General features: G+C 42.9%; 1 protein-coding gene across 1 annotated transcript in view; it reads left to right on the plus strand.

Moving 5' to 3' along the window:
- The window catches only part of LOC120529941 (dynein heavy chain 5, axonemal-like), a 370,325-nt gene that overhangs the window by 109,083 nt on the left and 239,305 nt on the right, over nucleotides 1-21,937 (plus strand). Inside the window, exons 32-35 of the mRNA XM_039754150.1 lie at nucleotides 1,837-1,965; nucleotides 9,420-9,619; nucleotides 18,471-18,624; nucleotides 18,708-18,974. Of these exons, the coding sequence (XP_039610084.1) occupies nucleotides 1,837-1,965; nucleotides 9,420-9,619; nucleotides 18,471-18,624; nucleotides 18,708-18,974 (750 nt within the window). The remainder of the gene's footprint in view (nucleotides 1-1,836; nucleotides 1,966-9,419; nucleotides 9,620-18,470; nucleotides 18,625-18,707; nucleotides 18,975-21,937) is intronic.

The raw sequence follows: 21,937 nt of genomic DNA on the forward strand, positions 1-21,937 counted from the left end.
TCAATATGGCGGCTGACAGTGGCGTCATACCACCGAAATAAGTATGTACATTGCTTTCGGTTAGCGCAGGGAAGCCGCCTACCAAATTTCGTGAAGATGGGGCCATGAATAAGAAAGTTCAATATGGCGGACGTTGTTGACCGTTATGACCGTTTCGTGTAGAATTTTGAAATGAAACCTGCTTAACTTTAGTAAGTAAGCTGTAAGGAATGAGCCTGCCAAATTTCAGCCTTCTACCTACACGGGAAGTTGGAGAATTAGTGATGAGTGAGTCAGTCAGTCAGTCAGTGAGGGCTTTGCCTTTTATTATTATAGATTAGTATGTATGTATGTATGTGTGTATATGTATATATGTAGATATGTATATGTATATATATGTGGATGTATATGTGTATATATATATACTCAGCAAAAAAAGAAACGTCCCTTTTTCAGGACTGTGTATTTCAACAATAATGTTTTAAAAATCCAAATAACTTTCCAGATCTTCATGGTAAAGGGTTTAAACAATGTTTTCCATGCATGTTCAATTAACCATAATCAATTAATTAACATGCACCTGTGGAATGGTCGTTAAGACCTTAACAGCTTACAGAAAGTAGGCATTTAAGATCACAGTTCTAAAAACGCAGGACACTAAAGAGACTTGTCTACCGACTGTGAAAAACACCCAAAGAAAGATGCCCGGGGTCCCTGCTCATCTGTGTGAACGTGCATTAGGCAGGCTGCAGGGAGGCATGAGGACTGCTGATGTGGCTAGGCCAATAAATTGCCATGTCCGCACTGTGAGACACCTAAGACAGCGCCACAGGGAGACAGGAAGGACAGCTGATCATCCTCGCAGTGGAAGAGCCCGGATCTCAATCCCATTGAGCATGTCTGGGACCTGTTGGATCGCAGGGTGAGGGCTAGGGCCATTCCCCCCAGAAATGTCCAGGAACTTGCAGGTGCCTTGGTGGAAGAGTGGGGTAACATCTCACAGCAAGAACTGACAAATCTGGTCCAGTCCACGGGGAGGAGATGCACTTCAGTACTTCAAGCAGCTGGTGGCCACACCACATACTGACTGGTACTTTTGATTTTGAGCCTCCCTTCATTCAGGGACACATTGTGAAACATTTTTAGTTTATGTCTTATGGTGTTGACTCTTTTAGTGTTCATACAAATATTTACACATTAAGTTTACTGAAAGAAAAAACAGTTGAAAGTCAGAGGACGTTTCTTTTTTTGCTGTGTTTATATATATATATATATATATATATATAAAATATATATATTTTGACACAGGTAGCTGTGTAGCTGGTGGCTATGGGGACCATGGATGCAGAGCTTTGAAGCTCAACCCTGTAGGGGCCCATGGTCAACGCCAGGGGGCACCCCAATGTTTTGGGAGCCCTGGACCTCAGCACTTCCGCCACACCTGGAAGTGCTGGGGGGAAAGGATCAGGGAAACTAGGAGTGCTTCTGGGTGTGCAGCCGGCACTTCCGCCACACTGGAGAGTGCCCGTGGAAGATTGTCGGGAGGCACCTGGAGTACGTCCGGGTGATTATAAAAGGGGCCGTCTCCCTCCGTTCGTTGGCTTGAGTCGAGAGTGGAGAAGGACGGAGCTCGGGTGGAAAGGCAAGGAAGGCGGCCTGAAGAGAAAGAGGCATTATTGTGAGGCCTAGACTTTTGGGGGACTTTGGCGTTGTGGTGCACTTGTGTAAATAATAGTATGTATAATAAACGTGTTGTGGGTGACTCAAACATGTCCGCCTGTTTGTGTCCAGGGTCGGCTACCACAATATAGATATATTATTATATATAATAATCTTTTTTTTTTTATTTCCCTACAGGCGATGATGGCAAGGCACTGGGAACGAATTTCCCAATTCACCGGCTATGTCTTTGATGTGGAGTCTGAACACTTTGCCCTAAGGAACATCATGGAGGCACCCCTGTTAAAGTATAAGGAGGACATTGAGGTAACTTCATTAAATACCCGGTTTCATCTAAAGTCATTTTTGATTTGATATACTTTGTTAATCCCAGAGGGGCAATTGTCTTTTCACGTGACTTTTGTGGGTTAGAGCGTAGGGTCAGCCATTGTTCTTTGCCTCTGGAACAATTTCTCAGGTTAAAGGCCCAACATAGTAGGATCCCCTGTAGCAGTAACGGGATTTGAACCAGTAACCTTCCAGATTCCAGCGCAAAGCCATAGCCTCATTGTGGATGAAATATGGGCTGGGAAATCTGGGTACTCCATTTAATTATGACAACAACATTAATGGGTGCCAGCAGCAAAAGAAGCATATTCGCTGCAAAAATGCTTTGGCAAATTTTGCCGATCAACATTAATAGGGAGAAATAGTAATAAATAAGAAATGGCAATGCTTATAGAAAACGCCAACAAATGAATGATTCCCAACTCCTGAGCCTTCTCATCCAATTCACATTGCCTGATGGAGGGCTTAGGAGAGATGATGTCAGGGTGGCCCTGCCTCCTGTGACTCCACCTACAAGGAACATAAATACATTTAAATGGACAGTACATAATTACAGAATCACATATTCAATTTACAAAAAAAAAAAAAATAAAATACACGTAACTTTAAACAAATTGATATCTCAAATCAGGATGAAGTGATAAAGTGAAACAAATGTTTTTTATATGTTGCAGTTTTTCTTTTATTGAAGACAAAGCAAAAACGCTATTTGTGGACACAGCCTGCTCCTTTAAAGATGGCTCCTAGACCATTCCTAGGAGTCCCAAAAGTCCAGGACCAAACACAGAATATTTATAAAATGAAAAGATTTATCTTTTCACGAACAATGCATTGCCATACTGTGAAAGCTCCAAAGAGCACAAAAGGCATGAAGGAGTTGCCTCCAACAATAAGGCAATCCAAAGTAAACACAAACAGAATCCATTTATAAAGTCAAAAACAGAGCAAGACGTTAAAAAATCCAGTAAATCATGGAAGCACAAGGCGCAGCAAAACACTAGAGCTCACCAACTGTAGACCGCCAGGATTTATAGGACAGAGGGCAGCTCTGGACAGTGATTGGGACTTTGCCCTGCCCCGTGGGGTAACCACCCTTAAAGCACATGTAAAACAGCATAGGTGGAGAGAACAAAGCTCATAAAAGTACATTAATATTAAACAGCAGTAACGGCGCACTGTACGAAAACGTGCACAGTGAATACACTTGACTTGAGCATTCCTAGTTTTGTCTGTACGTGTATCATTCGTTTGCTCAGAGGTTGATGCATTTACTGCTTCCTGAGCAGCTCTTCTTTTCTCCACCCTATTTGCCCGCTTCTTCTCTTCTTTCATCGGCATCTTTTCGTGTTAAAAATGAGTCCGTTTTTGTGTTGCAATTACTTAGTACGTTTTCTTAATTTTTCACTTAAGCTGGCGCTTAAGTCTTCAATAAGCCTCAAGAATGATTCAAGACTTGAAGAGGTAGAGGAAGTGACGGCTTAGGTGATAGGGATGAGAACGGCGCTCCTACGTATGCGCCACACGGCCGCTGCCTAGAATTGATTCTACAATAAAATAAAATAAAACTAAAAAATGGAATAACCTTGGAGGTCAATCATCACCCCGAAAGAGGACAGTAGACATCACGTAGTGTATGTATACCAAATTTCAGGTCAATAAGTCAAACGGTTTGCGAGCTGCAGGTGATTTAAAATCCTGGAGAGAAAAACGGACAGCCAAGGTAGTGTATTATATACTGTATAACGATGGCCCAAAAGTGAATAAAGTTAATACATAAAATGAGGATAGGAACCCTGGTTGAGATATAACAAGGTCCTCATGACATCATACACATGCATGCAGGCCACACCCCTCAACTACTGGTGGCATCATAGCAGCTTGTTCCAAGATTAATGTGTGTGTTATGATAAATAAGCAAAAAAAAAAAAAAAAGAAAGAATTGAACAATAATCCATCCATCCATCCATTATCCAACCCACTATATCCTAACTACAGGGTCACGGGTGTCTGCTGGAGCCAATCCCAGCCAGCACAGGTGGCGCAAGGCAGGAAACAAACCCCGGGCAGAGCGCCAGCCCACCACAGAGGGCACACACACACACACTAGGCACACACTAGGGACAATTTAGAATCGCCAATCCACCTAATCTCCATGTCTTTGGACTGTAGGAGGAGACCCACGCAGACACGGGGAGAACACGCAAATTCCACGCAGGGAGGACCCGGGATGCAAACCCAGGTCTCCTTACTACGAGGCAGCAGCGCTACTCACTGCATCACCGTGCCACCCTTAAAAGTAAATAAGTATTAAAAATGAGTAAAATGTTCAAATAAGTTGCTCCAATAAATGTTTGGACAGTTAATCTGTGGCTTAATTTAAATATAAATATATGTTGGGTCTACAAAGACCCCATGTATGTAATATTGTTTGTTCAAAGTCCAAAGCATACAAGGGTTAATAAAGCTGCTAATGAAGAGCCACAGGAGGTGCAGATTTCAATACTGAAACAAATCTGCCTAACAACACCAGTAGATGTATGGAGAAGGCCACAAAACATTCACTTTCCGACAGCATATCTAAACAAATAACTAAAGTAAGTTAACATTACAGTGTAAGTGGAAATGCAAACATGTCCTGCCAGAATGTAGCCGTGGTATTTTAAGTATGCATGTAGACAGTAATGCTTAAATAAACTCTGCTTGCTGTTATTAATTAGGAAACCCACGCAGACACAGGGAGAACATTCAATCTCCACACAGGGAAGACATGGGAAGCGAACCTGGGTCTCCTAACTGCGAGGTAGCAGCGCTACCCACTGCACCACCGTGCCGCCCTAATTGAACAATAAATAAAATTGTATTTTTTACTAAATGCTGACTCATAACAACCCCTTGCCAGGAGTGTGGAGCCCTTCCCAACAACAACAACAACATTTATTTCTATAGCACATTTTCATACAAACAGTAGCTCAAAGTGCTTTACATAATAAAGAATAGAAAAATAAAAGACTCAATAAGAAAACAAAATAAATCAACATTAATTAACATCGAATAAGAGTAAGGTCCAATGGCCAGGGGGGACAGAAAAAACAAAAAAACTCCAGACGGCTGGAGAAAAAAAATAAAATCTGTAGGGATTCCAGACCATGAGACCACCCAGTCCCCTCTGGACATTCCACCTAACATAAATGAAACAGTCCTCTTCGGATTTAGGGTTCTCACGGAAGGATTTGATGATGATGGTCACGTAGACTTCTGCCTTTTAATCCATCCATCAATCATTGTTGGAGCATCATGAAGCTTTGAGTAGGTGGAGGTGGCGCAGGCTACCACCACAAAGAAACCGGAAAAAGAAACAGAAGAGAGAGTAGGGGTCCCAAGTCATGTACATGGTGGCACTCTTTCTTGCACGGCCACATAGAATACGTCACATTATGACACTCATCCAGGCCCTGAAGAAGTTTCCTAAATTGCCATCTTGACTGTCTGTGCCATTACTGTCATTTATGAAGTCACCAATATGTGATGCCTATTCAGTGTGTTGCCAAGAAGGTGGGCAGCCAGAAGTACAGTTCAGAACAACAGCATTTTCTGGGGACTTCCTTTTAGCAGAAACAAAATCCCTTAACAAACTCCTGCCACATGGGGATCTGCAAGAGAAAAGCAAATTGGAAAAAGGAAAATTCTTCAAAATTGACGTCTTGGCTCTCTGGAGGAAAACCTGGAAAATAAGAAATGGGAAGTAATTCATTTTTATTAGAGATAGTGAAGGAAAACGAAGTGAAATAAATTTAAAAACAGAGGAAAGGTTGGCCTGAGAGAAAAATTTGTCTTCCAGTCGGAGGGCTGCTTAATAAAAATGAGCCGGCACAGCAAGGACGTCAGTGGTTTAAAATTATGGATTATTTTTAGAGTGGTGAAGATGGGGGCCATAAATAAGAAAGTTCAACATGGCGGACGTTGTCGACCGTTATGACCGTTATGCGTAGAATTTCGAAATGAAACTTTTGTAAGTAAGCTGTAAGGAATGAGCATGCCAAATTTCAGCCTTCTACCTACATGGGAAGTTGGAGAATTAGTGACGTTGGAAAGTTTAATATGGCGGCCGACAGTGGCGTCATACCACTGAAGTAAGTATGTACATTGGTTTGGGTTAGTGCAGGGAAGCCACCTACCAAATTTCGTGAAGATGGGGCCATGAATAAGAAAGTTTAACATGGCGGACGTTGTCGACCGTTATGACCGTTATGCGTAGAATTTTGAAATGAAACCTGCCTAACTTTTGTAAGGTTTGGAAAATTCAATATGGCGGCCGACAATGGCATCATACCACCGAAATAAGTACGTACATCGGTTTTGGTTAGCGCAGGGAAGCCACCTACCAAATTTCATTAAGATGGGGTCAGCCTTCTACCTACACGGGAAGTTGGAGAATTAGTGATGAGTGAGTGAGTCAGTGAGGGCTTTGCCTTTTATTAGTATAGATGGTGAAGGAAAACGACATGAAATACATTTTAAAACAGAGGAAAGGTTGGCCTGAGAGAAAAATTTGTCTTCCATTTGGAGGGCTGCTTAATAAAAATGAGCCGGCAAAGCAAGGACGCCACTGGTTTAAAATTATGGATTATTTTTAGAGTGGTGGAGTGGCATGGTGGCCAGCATGAGGGTCTCCCAGCTCTAGGGACGCACATTTAACAAGCGTCTTAGCTCCCTCCCAGTTGGTGTCCTCTATCTGTCCATGTAGGATTTACGCAGATTTCAACCCATGGGTGTAGGATGTGCCTGTTAGGTTAACTGATGAATCCCACATTGAGTTGGGGTCTGTAAGTACAATGGAGAGATGCCCCATTGAGGGTTGGGTTGATTTTGCTGAGGTAGACTCTGATCTCACATCCCTGAACTGGAAGAAATGGGCAAAGACGATGGACAGCTTTATGAATGAATGGATTGATTGATTGATGGATGGATGGTCCATGCAGGTTTTGTGTATTTCGTCCAGTTTCTTCTCCACATTCCAAATATGAGCCTCTTAGGCTAATTGGTGGATCTAAATTGTCTCCATGTGGTTTTTTGGCGTGAGTTTGTTCTGCGATGAACCGAAACACCATCCAGGGTCTGTTCGCGCCTTTTGTCCAACGCTACTTGATTGGACAAAAGAGATGAAAGTGATGGATGATAAGATGGATGGTGTAATAAAGAAGACTGTAGGCAAAAAAAAAGGTTTGCGGATGGCCACCCCGTATACTGAGATATATGCAAAAAAAAATCAACGTGCGGAGATCATCTGTGTCTTTACAGATAGAAGTCCAACACTGTGATGGCTGTTCTATTTAAATGGAGTAGACAGGAAGAGGTGGGGTATCATAGATTGGAGCCAGAAGTGAGGTCATCAGGAGGGGGGTTCTGGGAGGCGGATATGAAGTCATCAGGAAGCAGGGTTTGTAACCCGGAAGCGACCTTACTTGGGAGGGTTCTTCAGCTGGTCTACAGAGGGACAAAGGGAGAAATCTTCAGATGACAGCGCCAACCCCTGGTTTGGCTGAGAAACGACATTATTTGAGCCTGTAAAACATCTCCCATCTGCATGTGTGTGACAATGGATGAGCAAGTTGTGCAGTTGTGTGTCTGTGTGTGTGCACACCATGCATTCAGAAAGTCTTGAGAGCCTATCATTCCTTTCACATTTTGTTAGGTTGCAGCCTTATGCTAAAATTATTGAAATTCATTTTTTCACTGAATACTTCAGAATGACAAAGCGAAAACAGGATTTTAGGAATTCATTCTCGTTAGGTGTCCTTATTTGAAATACAAGTTCATTAAATTGGTCCAATTACGAGGGGGAGTCAAGCTAAAGTTAGAAAGTGGGATTTATTAGAAGATGGAATGAACCTTCACAAAACTACTCATGTCATGTCTCAATGCACTTGCGCCACCTGCCTGGAAGTGCCAGCGGAATCAAAGGTTTTGTCTCGTCCTCGCCACCACTTGTCTCCCCGAGTTATTATCGAACGTTACATGCCGAGGGGTATTACAGTCACTAGTGCAAGTTACTGTGACTTGCTGGAGACCAACGTGAATTCTGCTGTTCGATCCAAGCAGTGAGGACTGCTGTCTCAAGGGGTCCTTTTGCTGCCTACACACTGCTAAGAACACCAAGGCTTGTCTGGAGAAACTGAAGTTTGAGGTATTGGCACATCCTCCTTTGGCCGCAACCCGATTTGGTCATGACCTGAAGTAATTTCACCCATAGGATTATATGTAAATACAATTAATCCGTTCTCTCTCTCTCTCTCTAAACTAAATGTAAAAACTAACGCTGAGAAAATCTCTAACTGCAGTCTCTTTAAAACAAGCCCGCGCATTCTTTAACTGTCTTCTCGTGCTCTCGCTCTCTCTCTCTCTCTCTCTCACTCTTGCTCTCTCTCTCTCTCTCTCTCTCTCTCTCTCTCTCTTGCTCTCTCTCACTCTCTCTCTCTCTCTCTCTCTCTCTCTCTCTCTCTCTCTCTCTCGCGCTCTCTCTCTCTCGCGATGCACAGAGAATGCACAGGAAGAGACTGAACACGTGCGGATATCATCGGCGCGTATGAACCGGAAGGGAAACTGGCTTCTTCGTCACCTGAGTGTGTGGTTGTTAACAGATACAAAAGTTTGGCAAACTTTTTGGTCGTAACCCGATTTGGATAGGGTGAGAAGCTCAGTCATCCGGGAGGGGCTCAGAGTAGAGCCGCTGCTCCTCCGCATCGAGAGGAGTCAGATGAGGTGGCTCGGGCATCTGATCAGGATGCCTCCTGGACGCCTCCCTGGTGAGGTGTTCCGGCACGCCCAACCGGGAAGAGGCCCCGGGGAAGACCCAGGACACGCTGGAGGGACTAGGTCTCCCGGCTGGCCTGGGAATGCCTTGGGATTCTCCCGGAAGAGCTGGAAGAAGTGGCCGGGGAGAGGGAAGTCTGGGCCTCTGCTTGCTGCTGCCCCGCGACCCAACCTCGGATAAGCGGAAGAGGATGGATGGATGGATGGAAACCGATTTGTACGAGGTCCAAGACGTTCGTGGCCCGAGGTTCCACTGTACACAGATAGACGAAATTGCGAAGCTCAGGGTCCACAGTGTAACATCATGAAGTGCAAATAAAAAAAATTAAAAATTAAAGCTTGAATTAAAATTAGAATTAAAATTTTAATTAAATTTAAAATGTATAATTTAAATTAAATTTAAAATTAAAAATTTTAATTATAAATTAAGATTCAAATGAAAACACAAACAAGACAAAGCATTGAGAAGGGTGGAGATGATATTGAGAAACGACAGCATCAGTTTTGTGAAGGTTTGTTCCATTTTCTGATCGATCCCATTTTCTAACTTTAGCTTGACTCCCCTCTAACATTAGGAAAGCAGAAACTGCTGAGGACTTAGCGGATGTTTGTGTGTTTTTCAGGATATCTGCATCAGTGCTGTTAAGGAGAAAGACATCGAGGCCAAGCTAAAGGGCGTCATCAACGAGTGGAGCGCCCACGTGTTTACTTTCGCGCAGTTTAAAACGAGAGGGGAGTTACTTCTGAAAGGATCTGACACGAGCGAAAAGGTCTCCTTGATGGAGGACAGTCTGATGGTTCTGGCATCCCTCATGAGTAACAGGTATGGTACTAGGGTGGGAGGGAATGGTGATAATTCTGGATATGCATATTCCTAAAACATCTTTAACATGTGGAATAGTAATAGGTCAGATCAGATACTGCGTGTTGCCACACCCCCCACATGATAAAACTGTTTGAGATCCTGGTTGGCAACCCCTCAGGCAGACATGTGGTCCAGTCCCACCCTCTAGAAATTAAAACGGACTTCCACTCTTTGTTTTTTAGCCATTCTGATTATGTCGTATATAAATGCTGCTCCCTGTTCAAACATTACCTAAAGAGTAACAAATGATGCAGGTGGACATGCTTTTCACCTGTCTGATTACTGATTAATAAGTTTAATCAATTTTGTCCAGTTGGACGATAAGTTTCATTTTTTATTTAAGATGTCGATTTCTACCCTAGTTCTAGTAGATTTAATGGTGCGCCATGGGATATTCTTTAGAAACCAACCCCGATCTCAACTTCTCCTTAACTTTTTTTCTCTGACCTGTCTGGAGTGCCCCTTGGTCTTCACGTTGCTTGTTTTGTGGTGTTGTAGAGTCGGGTGGGCCTTTTGTAACAGATCATGTGACACTTTGACTGTACACTGGTGGACCCTAATCAGCTAAGTATGTGACTTCTGAAGTTCTTTGGTTGGACCACATCTTATTTAAGAGTTTCATAGCAAAGGCAATGAATATATTGTGACATGTGAGTCCCTGTCTTACCCCTCAAAACGTGAGGCTGAGTCTCAGTACTTTAGCACAGCGGTTCTCAAACTGTGGGGCTCAACCCCCTGGGGGGCGCTGAAGCTGTACAGGCGGGGCGCCGAATAAATGAACAAGACATCAAAATTAATGTTTTACATTTTTATTTCAAATTTAAATTTGCAAGCATATAATCACAACGAATGCATTATAACTAAAATTAAAATAAGACATGTCTAAGGCACAGATCTAATGACTACTATGTGCCTGCTTTAAAGTACACGGCCTGTCCAGGTCTGGTTTGATATTCGAGATACGACACTCTGAGCTCCTTTTCTATTTGAAGTTTGTTTCTATGATGAGCAGCGCCACTGCTGCTGCTTTTATAGTCGCGTATTTTCAATCCAGAAAGTTTGAGACGTATCGGTATCTGTCACGAACATTCGGGTAACAGTAGATCAGGTGATAATGCCGCAGGACTGCACGACATTGGCAGCGTAGCCAATATTGACAAATTGAGTTCAATAATTTACTGCGTATTGGGTTATCTTCATGATACAACTAACAGCGGTATATTTGTCGGACGAAAATACATTCGTCTCGCGCAGATTGACTTCATCGGTGTCCTCCTTTAAAAATTAAAACATATTTAATCGTTTCTTTACATAAAAAAATTATTAAATAAGAATAAATAATGTATTCTTTGTTTTTGGGATTAGAATTACTACCAAAAACCACACAAGGCATTTTAACAGTTATTAAAGCACTTTAAAAAAATAAATAAATAAATAAATTGCAAATATTTCATCGAAGTTAGCTGAACACATGCAAATCTTATGGAAGTAAAAATGATAGGATACCACGACACCGCACGAGTATCATACCTTTGTCAGTTGTATCGAGGGTTATTCTCATCTATCTTACCTTATGCCGGGGGCGCAGAATTATTCCAGGTAGAAAAGGGGGGATGCGAAATACAAAAGTTTGAGAACCGCTGCGTTAGCGGAACCAGCTTTATTCAGCCTGAAACAGGAACAGCGCGGTTATTTATTGTATCCGATCTACCGCTCTCTCCTATACACAGACACAGCAGTCAACAGGGCCGTGGCCAGGTAACACTTTTCCCTGCATTTATGATGTTTCTTGCGTCACCCATCAACAACAGGCACTTATAGCGTGGCCGTAATTGGCTCGGAGCTGCTTCCGTGGTGAGCCGCTGCAGTGCTGTGAGCCTGCGGTTGCCCCGGCAACTGATAAGCAGTGATAAGTGGTGATCGTGCTTCGGGATGTTTTTCGGCGTGTCGTTCCATTTGGGGGTTTGTCCCGAAAGAGTTTAAAAACCTCACAATATATTGTGAAAGCTGGGCCCGGCACAGACAGACGGACAACATTTTTGCACCCAACACACTGTTTATTTACACTATATACAAATATAAAAGTCCAGTGCACACTCACAAACCCCAGTGCCCCTGGCACCGATTTCCCCAAAGTCCAGGGCCCACAGTCTTTGTGCCTTCCTGGCCGCCTCCCGTCCTCTCTCTCCAGTTCAGTCCTGCTACCTCCCGACATCCACCACCGACTGGAGGGAGGCGGCCCCTTTTATGGGAACCCGGATGAGCTCCAGCTGCTTCCTGGCACTTGGTCTTGGCCAAACCCCTGTGTGGCGGAAGTGCCGGCTGTGCACCCGGAAGCCGTCCGTGCAACCCCTGTTGTCTTCCCCCCGGCACTTCCTGGTGTGGCGGAAGTGCCAGGCTCCCGGGATCAATAGGCACTGGGGCGCCGCCTGGCGGTGGCCACGGGTCCCTACAGGGCTGGGCTTCCAAGCCCCCTACCCGAGGCCTCCTACACAACCAGGACGGACGCCCTCTCTCGGTCTGGAGGAGGCACACGCCCTCCTCTGGTCCTCCAAGCGCCCCGCCGGGCTCCATCCCCGCCAAAGACCACACGGGTAAACCGGCATCGGGCGCCGCCTGGCGGTGACCATGGGTCCCTACAGGGCTGGGCTTCCAAGCCCTGTACCCGTGGTCCCCAATATAACCAGGACAGACGCCCCCTCGTGGTCTGGAGGAGGCACAGCCCGGCCGGGGACCACATATATATATATATATATATATATACACATCTTTCAGTTTTTAATTGTTTTTTTTTCTTTTTAATAGACATACAAGGTATTTTATTTTCATTCCAGTTTAACACTTTGGACAATATTATTAAGTCCACTACATGAAATCCAAATGAAAATCCATTTTAATGTCCTTAGCATTAAATTTCTTCTCAAAAAAATGTGTAAAAAGCATTCGCTTTTTTTGGCTTGAGAAATGGCACTTTTATTAAATCTCATCTTTTTACTGTAAAAAGTGTAAAATACAAAGTCAGAAGTGTAAAACATAGAATAATGATACAAATTATAATAATGATGATGATGATGCTAATACCATATATCTCTCTATTATAAAAACAAATTATGGAAGGAAACGAGACGTGATTTTCTCGGAGAGACACTTGTACATTACACGAGACGAGTCCACACATGGGGCCAGAAATAAAGGACAAAGACTAGATGACAAAGTGGAACGTTGTAAGGAATTGAAAAATGTTGGCACAGTACACATGCAGAGCAGGTTAGAGATAATAGAAGTACGGAAATTTGAAAGTCTCAAAAAAAGAATAGGAAAGATCGCATTAGCACTAACAAACGGAAACGATTACTTAGTGAAATAACAGAACAGCAAAAAGAGATCGAATGTATTGTTTGGCTTTAAACTTTGACTCGGAGACTTGTAGATCGTCTAATTCATGTTGCCGGCGAGAATTAAAAGATTCCAAAAACATTGGCGCTTTATGAAGTTCGTTGAGACGGAGACTTTTAATGTGAGATTCTTTCAAGTCACGCCCTACTTACAGCTATTTTCAAATAAGACCACGACCATCTAACCTCTCAGTCGTGTGAATGCTTTTGGCAGACACACTTCCTGCACTCTCAGCTCTTATAAATTTTATCGGGACAATAATTTTATAGGCAGCACAGTGGCGCAGTGGGTAGCGCTGCTGCCTCGCAGTAAGGAGACCCGAGTTCACTTCCCGGTTCCTCCCTGCGTGGAGTTTGCATGTTATCCCTGTGCCTGTGTTGGTTTCCTACCACATTCCAAAGACGTGCAGGTTAGGTGCATTGGCGAACCTAAATTGTCCCTAGTGTGTGCTTGGTGTGTGTTCTGTGATGGGCTGGCACCCATGTACCCTGTGTTAGCTAGGAATGGCTCCAGAAGACCCCCGTGTCCCTATGTTGTGGTAATAGCGGGTTGGATAATGACTGACTGACTGACAATAATTTAATATGTTCTAGATGACAAGAAACGAAAAAGAAAGAGCAGGGAGAAACATTTTAAAAAGTTAGTTTATTTATTAGAGAGAAACAAACAATATTCACTCATAGGCAGTTATACGTTGCGTTTTCACGATGTAAGTTCAAACACGGAATCAAAATTCAATGAGATTTTGAAGAAAAGTTAATGCCAAATATTGTGTTTATTAAAGTTTTAAAGTGAACAACAACAACAACATTTATTTATATAGCACATTTTCATACAAAAGCAATGTAGCTCAAAGTGCTTTACAAAATGAAGAATTAGAAAAATAGAAGACACAATAAAAAATAAAAATAAGTCAACATTAAATAACATAGAATAAGTAATGTCCGATGGCCAGGGTGGACAGAAAAAACAAAAAAAAAAAACTCCAAAGGCTGGAGAAAAAAATAAAATCTGTAGGGGTTCCAGACCAAGAGACCACTCAGTCCCCTCTGGGCATTTGACCTAACATAAATGAAACAGTCCTCTTTGGATTTAAGGTTCTCATGGAAGGACTTGATGATGATGATGGTCACGTAGACTTCTGGCTTTCAGTCCATCATTGTTGGAGCATCATGAAGCTTTGAGTAGGTGGTGGTGGCGCAGGCCACTACCACAAAGAAACCGGAAAAAGAAACAGAAGAGAGAGTAGGGGTCAGTACGGATTTTAGAGCCACCATGAATAGTTATTATGAAGAACTGAACATACAGAGTATCAGGATTAAGTTAAAGTGAAGTTATAGAAAGGCCATGTTACAGTAATGTGTTTTCAGCAGTGTTTTAAAGTGCTCTACTGTATCAGCCTGGCGAATTCCTATTGGCAGGCTATTCCAGATTTTAGGTGCATAGTAGCAGAAGGCCGCCTGCCCGCCTCACCACTTCTTTTAAGTTTTGTTCTTGGAATTCTAAAAAGACCCTCATTTGAGGATCTGAGGTTACGATTTGGAATATAAGGTGTCAGATATTCCGATATATAAGATGGAGCGAGATTATTTAAGGCTTTATAAACCATAAGCAGAATTTGAAAGTCAATTCTGAATGACACAGGTAACCAGTGTAGTGACATCAAAACTGGAGAAATGTGTTCGGATTTTCTTTTCCTAGTTAGGATTCTAGCAGCTGCATTCTGCACACGTTGCAAACGATTGATGTCTTTTTTGGGTGGTCCTGAGAGGAGTGCGTTACAGTAATCTAGTCGACTGAAAACAAACGCGTGAACTAATTTTCTCTTTCAATGAAATTAGAGGTCTAACTTTTGCTATGTTTCTTAAGTTATAAAATGCTGTCTTAGTGGTTTGATGAATATGCGATTTAAAATTTTAGATTACAGTCAACAGTTTTTTACTTCCGTCTTAACTTTTAATCCTAATGCATCAAGTTTATTTCTAATAGCCTCATTATATCTATTATTGCCAATTACTAAAATTTCAGTTTCCTCTTTATTTAGTTTGAGAGAATTACTATTCATCGATTCAGAAATACCAGTAAGACATTGTGTTAGTGATTCGAGAGAGTCGGGGTCATCAGGTGCTATTGATAAGTACAGCTGAGTGTCATCAGCATAGCTGTGGTAGCTCACGTTGTGCCCTGAGATAATCTGACCTGACGGAAGCATGTAGATTGAGAAGAGCAGCGGACCCAGGATAGAGCCTTGTGGACCACCATATCGGATATCATGTGTCTTTGAGTTGTAATTACCACAACTCACAAAGAATTTTCTCCCTGTCAGGTAGGATTCAAACCAATTTAAGACCCTGCCAGAGAGGCCCACCCATTGACTAAGGCGATTTCTAAGAATATTGTAATCAATGGTGTCAAATGCAGCACTCAGATCTAAGGGGATGAGAACGAATAAATGGCCTCTGTCTGCATTCACCCGCAAGTCATTTACTACTTTAACTAGTGCAGTTTCTGTGCTGTGATTTGTGAAAATAATGCGTATCTAACAATTCCCATGAAAATAACAGTCTCTTAAAATTGTATATTTGGTTAACCAAGCCCGTGGGTGGGTGAGTGAAGTGAGCAGGGGGTGGAGCCCCCTAGTACTGTTAAAATATGTCTTTTGTGTGGCATATCTTTGCTGCTTAATAATAATAATGATTAATAATTCTTTTCATTCATATAGCGCTTTTCTCACTTTGCAAAGCGCTTAGGCATACAGTCATTGACCTGACACTGTTTAGCATAACAATTCATCTCAACAGCATTTTTTCCCATCACATCATCATCAAGAAATAACTTCAAGTCTGCAATATTCCTAGGTAATGCTCAGGCCTGACAATTAGTAAAACAAGTCTACACCGTTGCTCGGGACTAACGCTGTTAGCACTTTTACAGCCCGAGTAATCCTCTGGTCTAACGCTTACAAGACGCATGGGTGATGCTCGGGTCTAACGCTGAGGAGGTTAATTACATATTGTATTGTGAGTGAACAGGACAAACACCGAGGGGGATACTTTTGCAAAGGCTGGAGCAAGGAAAGGGGGAGAGTTCAGGGGATGAGAGACGAGTTTATGACAGGAAATGGTGGAATCAAAAAAATAACTGGGGAGGCACAAGGATGTCATGATTTACGGGGTGTTTTCGGGAGGTGAATTAGTATGGTGGGGGTATATATAGCGCTGTGACGGTGTTTTATGCTAAATGAAGTTTCAGTGGTCACATGGTAGGTGCCTCATCGCCTATGTGAATCCTGTATTATATTGTACGTCTTTTGAGCTATTGAGGGTTCCATTGTAATAAGGGATAATGGGTATTGGGGATCTAATAGGAAACAGATTAAAATAAAATGATGATGTAGCAAGATGTAACATGTACGAGCCTGTTACAGCTTTGATTAAAAAACGTTTCTCTTTTTGGTAAATACAGGATTGTTGCCTTCAGATATAACAAATCGGTAATGTGACAAAACAGGACAAACACAATGGGGGTGACTACTTTGAGAAGCCACTGTAAACCACACAACACCCAGCACATGAAAAGAGAAGTTTACAGTAATTTTGCCTTTCATGAGGAAGCCCCGCCCCTCGGGGGTGAAAGGTCATTGTGGAGAGCAGAAGGTGAGCGCTGAAGGAAAATGCCCACCTGGGCTTTTATAAAATGGCTGAATCTCAAAGTACAGGGTGTCCCAAAAAGAATATTGGAGTTTCAGAGAGCTATATTTATTGAATTATACAAACATATACAAAAACTGTTGTATTCATGTGTTTCCCAAATTGTCTATAAATGTTCTATGTGCCCCCCACGAGTAACTGTAACAATATCGAGGCGGTATTCAAATTCCTGCCAAACTCTCTCTAACATATCGAGATTGACGCTCTGAATGGCAACTTTATTTCGTCCAAAGTTGTAGGCATTGGTAGTTAGAACACTAACCCTAACCCTAACCATAATCCTTTGAAGTATCCCCAAAGTAAAAAGTCATGTGGGGTGATATCTGGGGATCTTGGAGGCCAATGGTGGAGTGACAAATCTTGATTCCCAGATCTTCCTATCCAACGCTGGGGATAGGTTTAATTTCGGAAATGCCGCACTGGAAGAGACCAGTGAGGTGGTGCCCCATCCTGTTGAAAAATGAAATCGACTGGTTCTTGATCTTCCAATTGAGGAAACGGCCAATGTTGCTGCATTTACAGGTACGCAGCCCCTGTTACTGTGGTTCCTTCAAAAAAGTAAGGCCCGTAAACTTTCGACTTGGAAATCATTGCAAAACTTGCAAGTCTTGGGGGAGTCTCGTTCATGTTCGATAACTGCATGAGGGTTTTCTTCACCCCAGATTCGTACATTATGACGATTTACCTTCCCACTAATGTGAAACGTGGCCTCATCACTGAAGATAATCACGGAACAAAAATCTTCATTGGTCTCCAGATTTTGCTGGATGAAAGTTGAAAACTCAACTCGATGCGTCTTATCCCCTCGTCTAAGGGCCTGAACCAACTGCAGACGATACGGTTTCATAACCAGCCGGCGTCGGAGAATTCTCCATAAACTTGTCTTTGGTATCTGTATCTCATGATTTGCTCGTCGAACTGATTTCGATGGGCTCCGAGTGAACGCAGTTTGCACTCGGGGGACATTCTCAGCAGAGGAGGAAGTTCGAAATTGCCCGGTGCTTTTACCTTTGCAGATACACCCAGTATCCCAAAATTGCCGGTACCGTCGACGGATGTTATTGTCATTCAGAGGGTCAGTCCCATCTTTTTGACGAAATGCCCGCTCCACAGTAGCAACCGATTTGAGTTCTGGTGAATTTGCAAATGCAAAAAGCTTTTTGATGTCACACAGCCATAACTGCAAATGTAACTAATTGAAGCAACATACTATAAGCACTAGCACCATCTACCGGCAACGGAATGAAACTTGATTAATTCCTCAAGACACCACTAGGTTGCTCTGCAGTCTCCGATGAATGGGCGCCATGCTACGGCTCTTTAAAACATCGATATTCTTTTTGGGACACGCGGTATTGGTGTGTGTTTTTGTTCGTAAATGACATGTGTATGCTATTTTGCAACGTGTGTGTTAATCTCGAAATGCAGAGTAATAGTCAATAACTCTCTCGGCATGACAAAATGGACGTATTCAGTAAGTTTTAAGCTTTCATTTTCTGGTGGTGCTCTGTGCTCCATTGCTTCCATTATAAAGTGCCAGTACGGGTAAAGCATTCAACTTTACAACGCAATTTCATGTGGAAAATGTTTATGCTTTGAAACATTCTGCTCCGCTCTAAATCTCAATACAGTGTAAGGTTTTGGGTGTTTATTTCTGGTATAATGACACTCTGACAATCGTTTATTTTTGGTTTCTTTCACAGGTATAATGCGCCCTTTAAACCCACAATTCAGCAGTGGGTCCAAAAGCTCTCTAACACCACAGAGATTATCGAGAACTGGCTGACTGTTCAGAACCTCTGGATCTATCTGGAAGCCGTGTTTGTTGGAGGGGACATTGCAAAACAGCTTCCGCAGGTTAGATGGACGTTCACCGTCCTTAAGCCGCACTTAACGTCCTGAAGGTCTGGGACTTCAATTTGTGTATATTGTGATTTCAGGAAGCCAAAAGATTCCAGAACATCGACAAATCCTGGCAAAAAATAATGCAGCGAGCCCACGAGATCCCAAACATCGTTCATTGCTGCGTGGGTGATGAAACTCTTGCTCAGCTCCTGCCTCACTTGCTGGAACAACTGGAGATGTGTCAGAAATCGCTGACCGGCTACCTGGAGAAGAAGAGGCTCGTCTTCCCGAGGTTCTTCTTTGTGTCAGATCCTGCTCTTTTGGAAATTCTTGGTCAGGCGTCTGACTCCCATACCATCCAGGTTAGAAGTGATTAATGAATGTATGGTTGTTGTAACTCCACAGTACTGTTCAAAAAAAAAAAATGAAACTTGATGGGGTGGTGAAATCAGGGAGCTCATCCAGAGCATGGAGCTACCAGCATAGGGCTGTGATCTGAAACCTACTGACCGTGTCACAAGACACTCAATACAGAGGGGACGCGGAAGGTTTTCAGACCCCTTCACTTTTCCGTCTTCTAGATTTCATTTTATATGGATAACATTGGCATTCTGTACCTATCAATCTATTATATATTTATTCAGTGGATGTTTACATCCTTGACTTTAAATTTGAATCCAAATCAGATTTATTGGCCAAGTATGCACACATACAAGGAACTTGACAGCGGTTTTAGTCACTCTTCAATTATAAGTTACATAATTGATGTAAATCACAGTTAATCACAAAAAAAAAACAAGACAGAGAATGTAAATATATACAGTGGTGTAAAAAACTATTTGCCCCCTTCCTGATTTCTTATTCTTTTGCATGTTTGTCACACAAAATGTTTCTGATCATCAAACACATTTAACCATTAGTTAATGGTTTACAGAGCGCTGTAAGAGACTCATTGCAAGTTATCACAAATGCTTGATTGCAGTTATTGCTGCTAAGGGTGGCCCAACCAGTTATTAGGTTCAGGGGGCAATTACTTTTTCACACAGGGCCATGTAGGTTTGGATTTTTTTTCTCCCTAAATAATAAAAACCATCATTTAAAAACTGCATTTTGTGTTTACTTGTGTTATATTTGACTAATGGTTAAATGTGTTTGATGATCAGAAACATTTTGTGTGACAAACATGCAAAAGAATAAGAAATCAGGAAGGGGGCAAATAGTTTTTCACACCACTGTATATAATATTGTGGCAGGCGGCTGGTGGTTGTGCCCAGCCTGGAAGGACCAGGAGAGGGACTATGCCTCATCTGGACCACCAGAGGGCAGCTGCCCTGGTTTGTATGGGAACCACTGGAACTAAGTATGGACGCTCAACCCTACAGGTCTCCGTAGCCACCACCAAGGGACGCCCGGCCGGAGGACAGCCCTATATTGAGTCACATTTTGTTTCTGTGATTCTCATCATTTGATTGCGGCAGTTTCTTGTGTTAGGATAAGTCAGACGTTAAACACAATAAATGTAATCCGCAGTGTTGTGCATGCACTACTTCGAAAGAGTGCGTTCATTGAACAAGCTAATTTTTCTAAGAATGGTGAGCCTAACGTAACGTATTTGCAAGTGAAGAACTTGAACGTGGCGGCACGGTGGCACAGTGGGTAGCGCTGCTGCCTCGCAGTAAGGAACCCAAGGGTTCGCATCCCGGGTCCTCCCTACGTGGAGTCTTCATGTTGTCCCCATGTCTGTGTGGGTTTCCTCGCACAGTTCCAAGACATGCAGGTTAGGTGCATTGGCGATCCTAAATTGTCCCTATTGTGTGTGTGTGTGTGTGCCCTGCCTAGGGTTTTTTTCCTGCCTTGCACCCTGTGTTGGCTGAGATTGGATCCAGCAGACCCCCGTGACCCTGTAGTTACGATATAGCGGGTTGGATAATGGATGGATGGATGTTTTACATAATTTTGTTGAATAGGACTCCGACTTGTCAAACTCCGAGTTTGATGTAAGTGATCTGGAGATGGATATCAAAAACGAAAGTAAAGTACCAGCATCATCTGATTGGTCCCTAGTTGATTGTGGTGTGTAGCTGATATGCCTACAGCAGCGTTTGTCTGGGAGGACCACCAGTTATGATGACAAGAGGTACAAACCATACTGCGCCACACTGCAACCGCCACCCGCCTGCTGTGCGAAGACAGCCAGGCAGCTAACCCACCGTGCATTCCTGCTGACCATCGAGGTGCCCTCAATGCAGCCACTGCCACCAAACATGACGTACATGCGCCAACAGCAGCCGCAGCACATAGCAACAGACATTTATTGTTGACTTAAGTGTGAAACCAACGCTTTGTGTGCTTTTCAAAAAACTGAGTTCATCCATCCATCCATCCATTGTCTAACCCGCTATATCCTAACTACAGGGTCACGGGGGTCTGCTGGAGCCAATCCCAGCCAACACTGGGCACAAGACAGGAAACAAACCCCGGGCAGGGCGCCAGCTCACCTCAGGGCAAAAAAACGGAGTTTTTTAGAGAAAATATTCAGCCCTCAAAGAGTTCATCTGTGCGAATTTGAACTTTGAGCGAGTTCTTGCGAGGTGTGAACTTGCACAACACTGGTAATCCGTGAGCTCTTTCTTGCTCTGTTTTAATTTTATTTTCATTGGTGCCACCAGAACAGCATTTTGCCATTTTTTTTTCAGACTCATGGATTTACCCAGGATCCTTTTGTTTATGAGTCTCATCCGTCCATCTTGTAAAACTCGCTTTTTCAAAACCAGCTCAGAGGGAAGCTGGAGTGAATCCCAGCAAGCATCTTAGTGCAAGGCAGGACCAACACCTGTAGGGGGCGCCATGTCCATCATATGGAGTCCCACCCTGTCTAATCAGAAATGCAGCTTTTTAATGACATGACTTCTGATCACGTGTCTGTTGGGATATCTCGAGGGAAGGCTGCTGAAATGAATCTTTGACAACTTGGCGATCGCAGGTCTAGAAAAGAAAAAAATAGAAAGAACGAGGAGGCACTAATAATATGCGCATGTGTGATGTGTTTTGTGCTTGCCCCTAATAAATTTTCCAGCTACATCCCTACACATCCTTGTGCTGTCATTTTTACAAGAATCATCTCCCCAGGCGCCATCATTATTCACATGCCTCCCAGATGCTCTGATTTCAGATGAGTTCTGCCGGGCAGCTGCTGCTTGAATTCTGCAAAAACACAAACACGAAAAAGCAAAGATATACCTTGGGGGGCAACTTACAAGGTCATGTGAGATCCAAATGCATCTCATTTAGCGTCATTTTTAAAGAATACTTGCACAAATATAGG

The sequence above is a fragment of the Polypterus senegalus genome, chromosome 5 (assembly GCF_016835505.1).
Source record: "Polypterus senegalus isolate Bchr_013 chromosome 5, ASM1683550v1, whole genome shotgun sequence".
Classification (NCBI taxonomy): Eukaryota; Metazoa; Chordata; class Cladistia; order Polypteriformes; family Polypteridae; genus Polypterus; species Polypterus senegalus.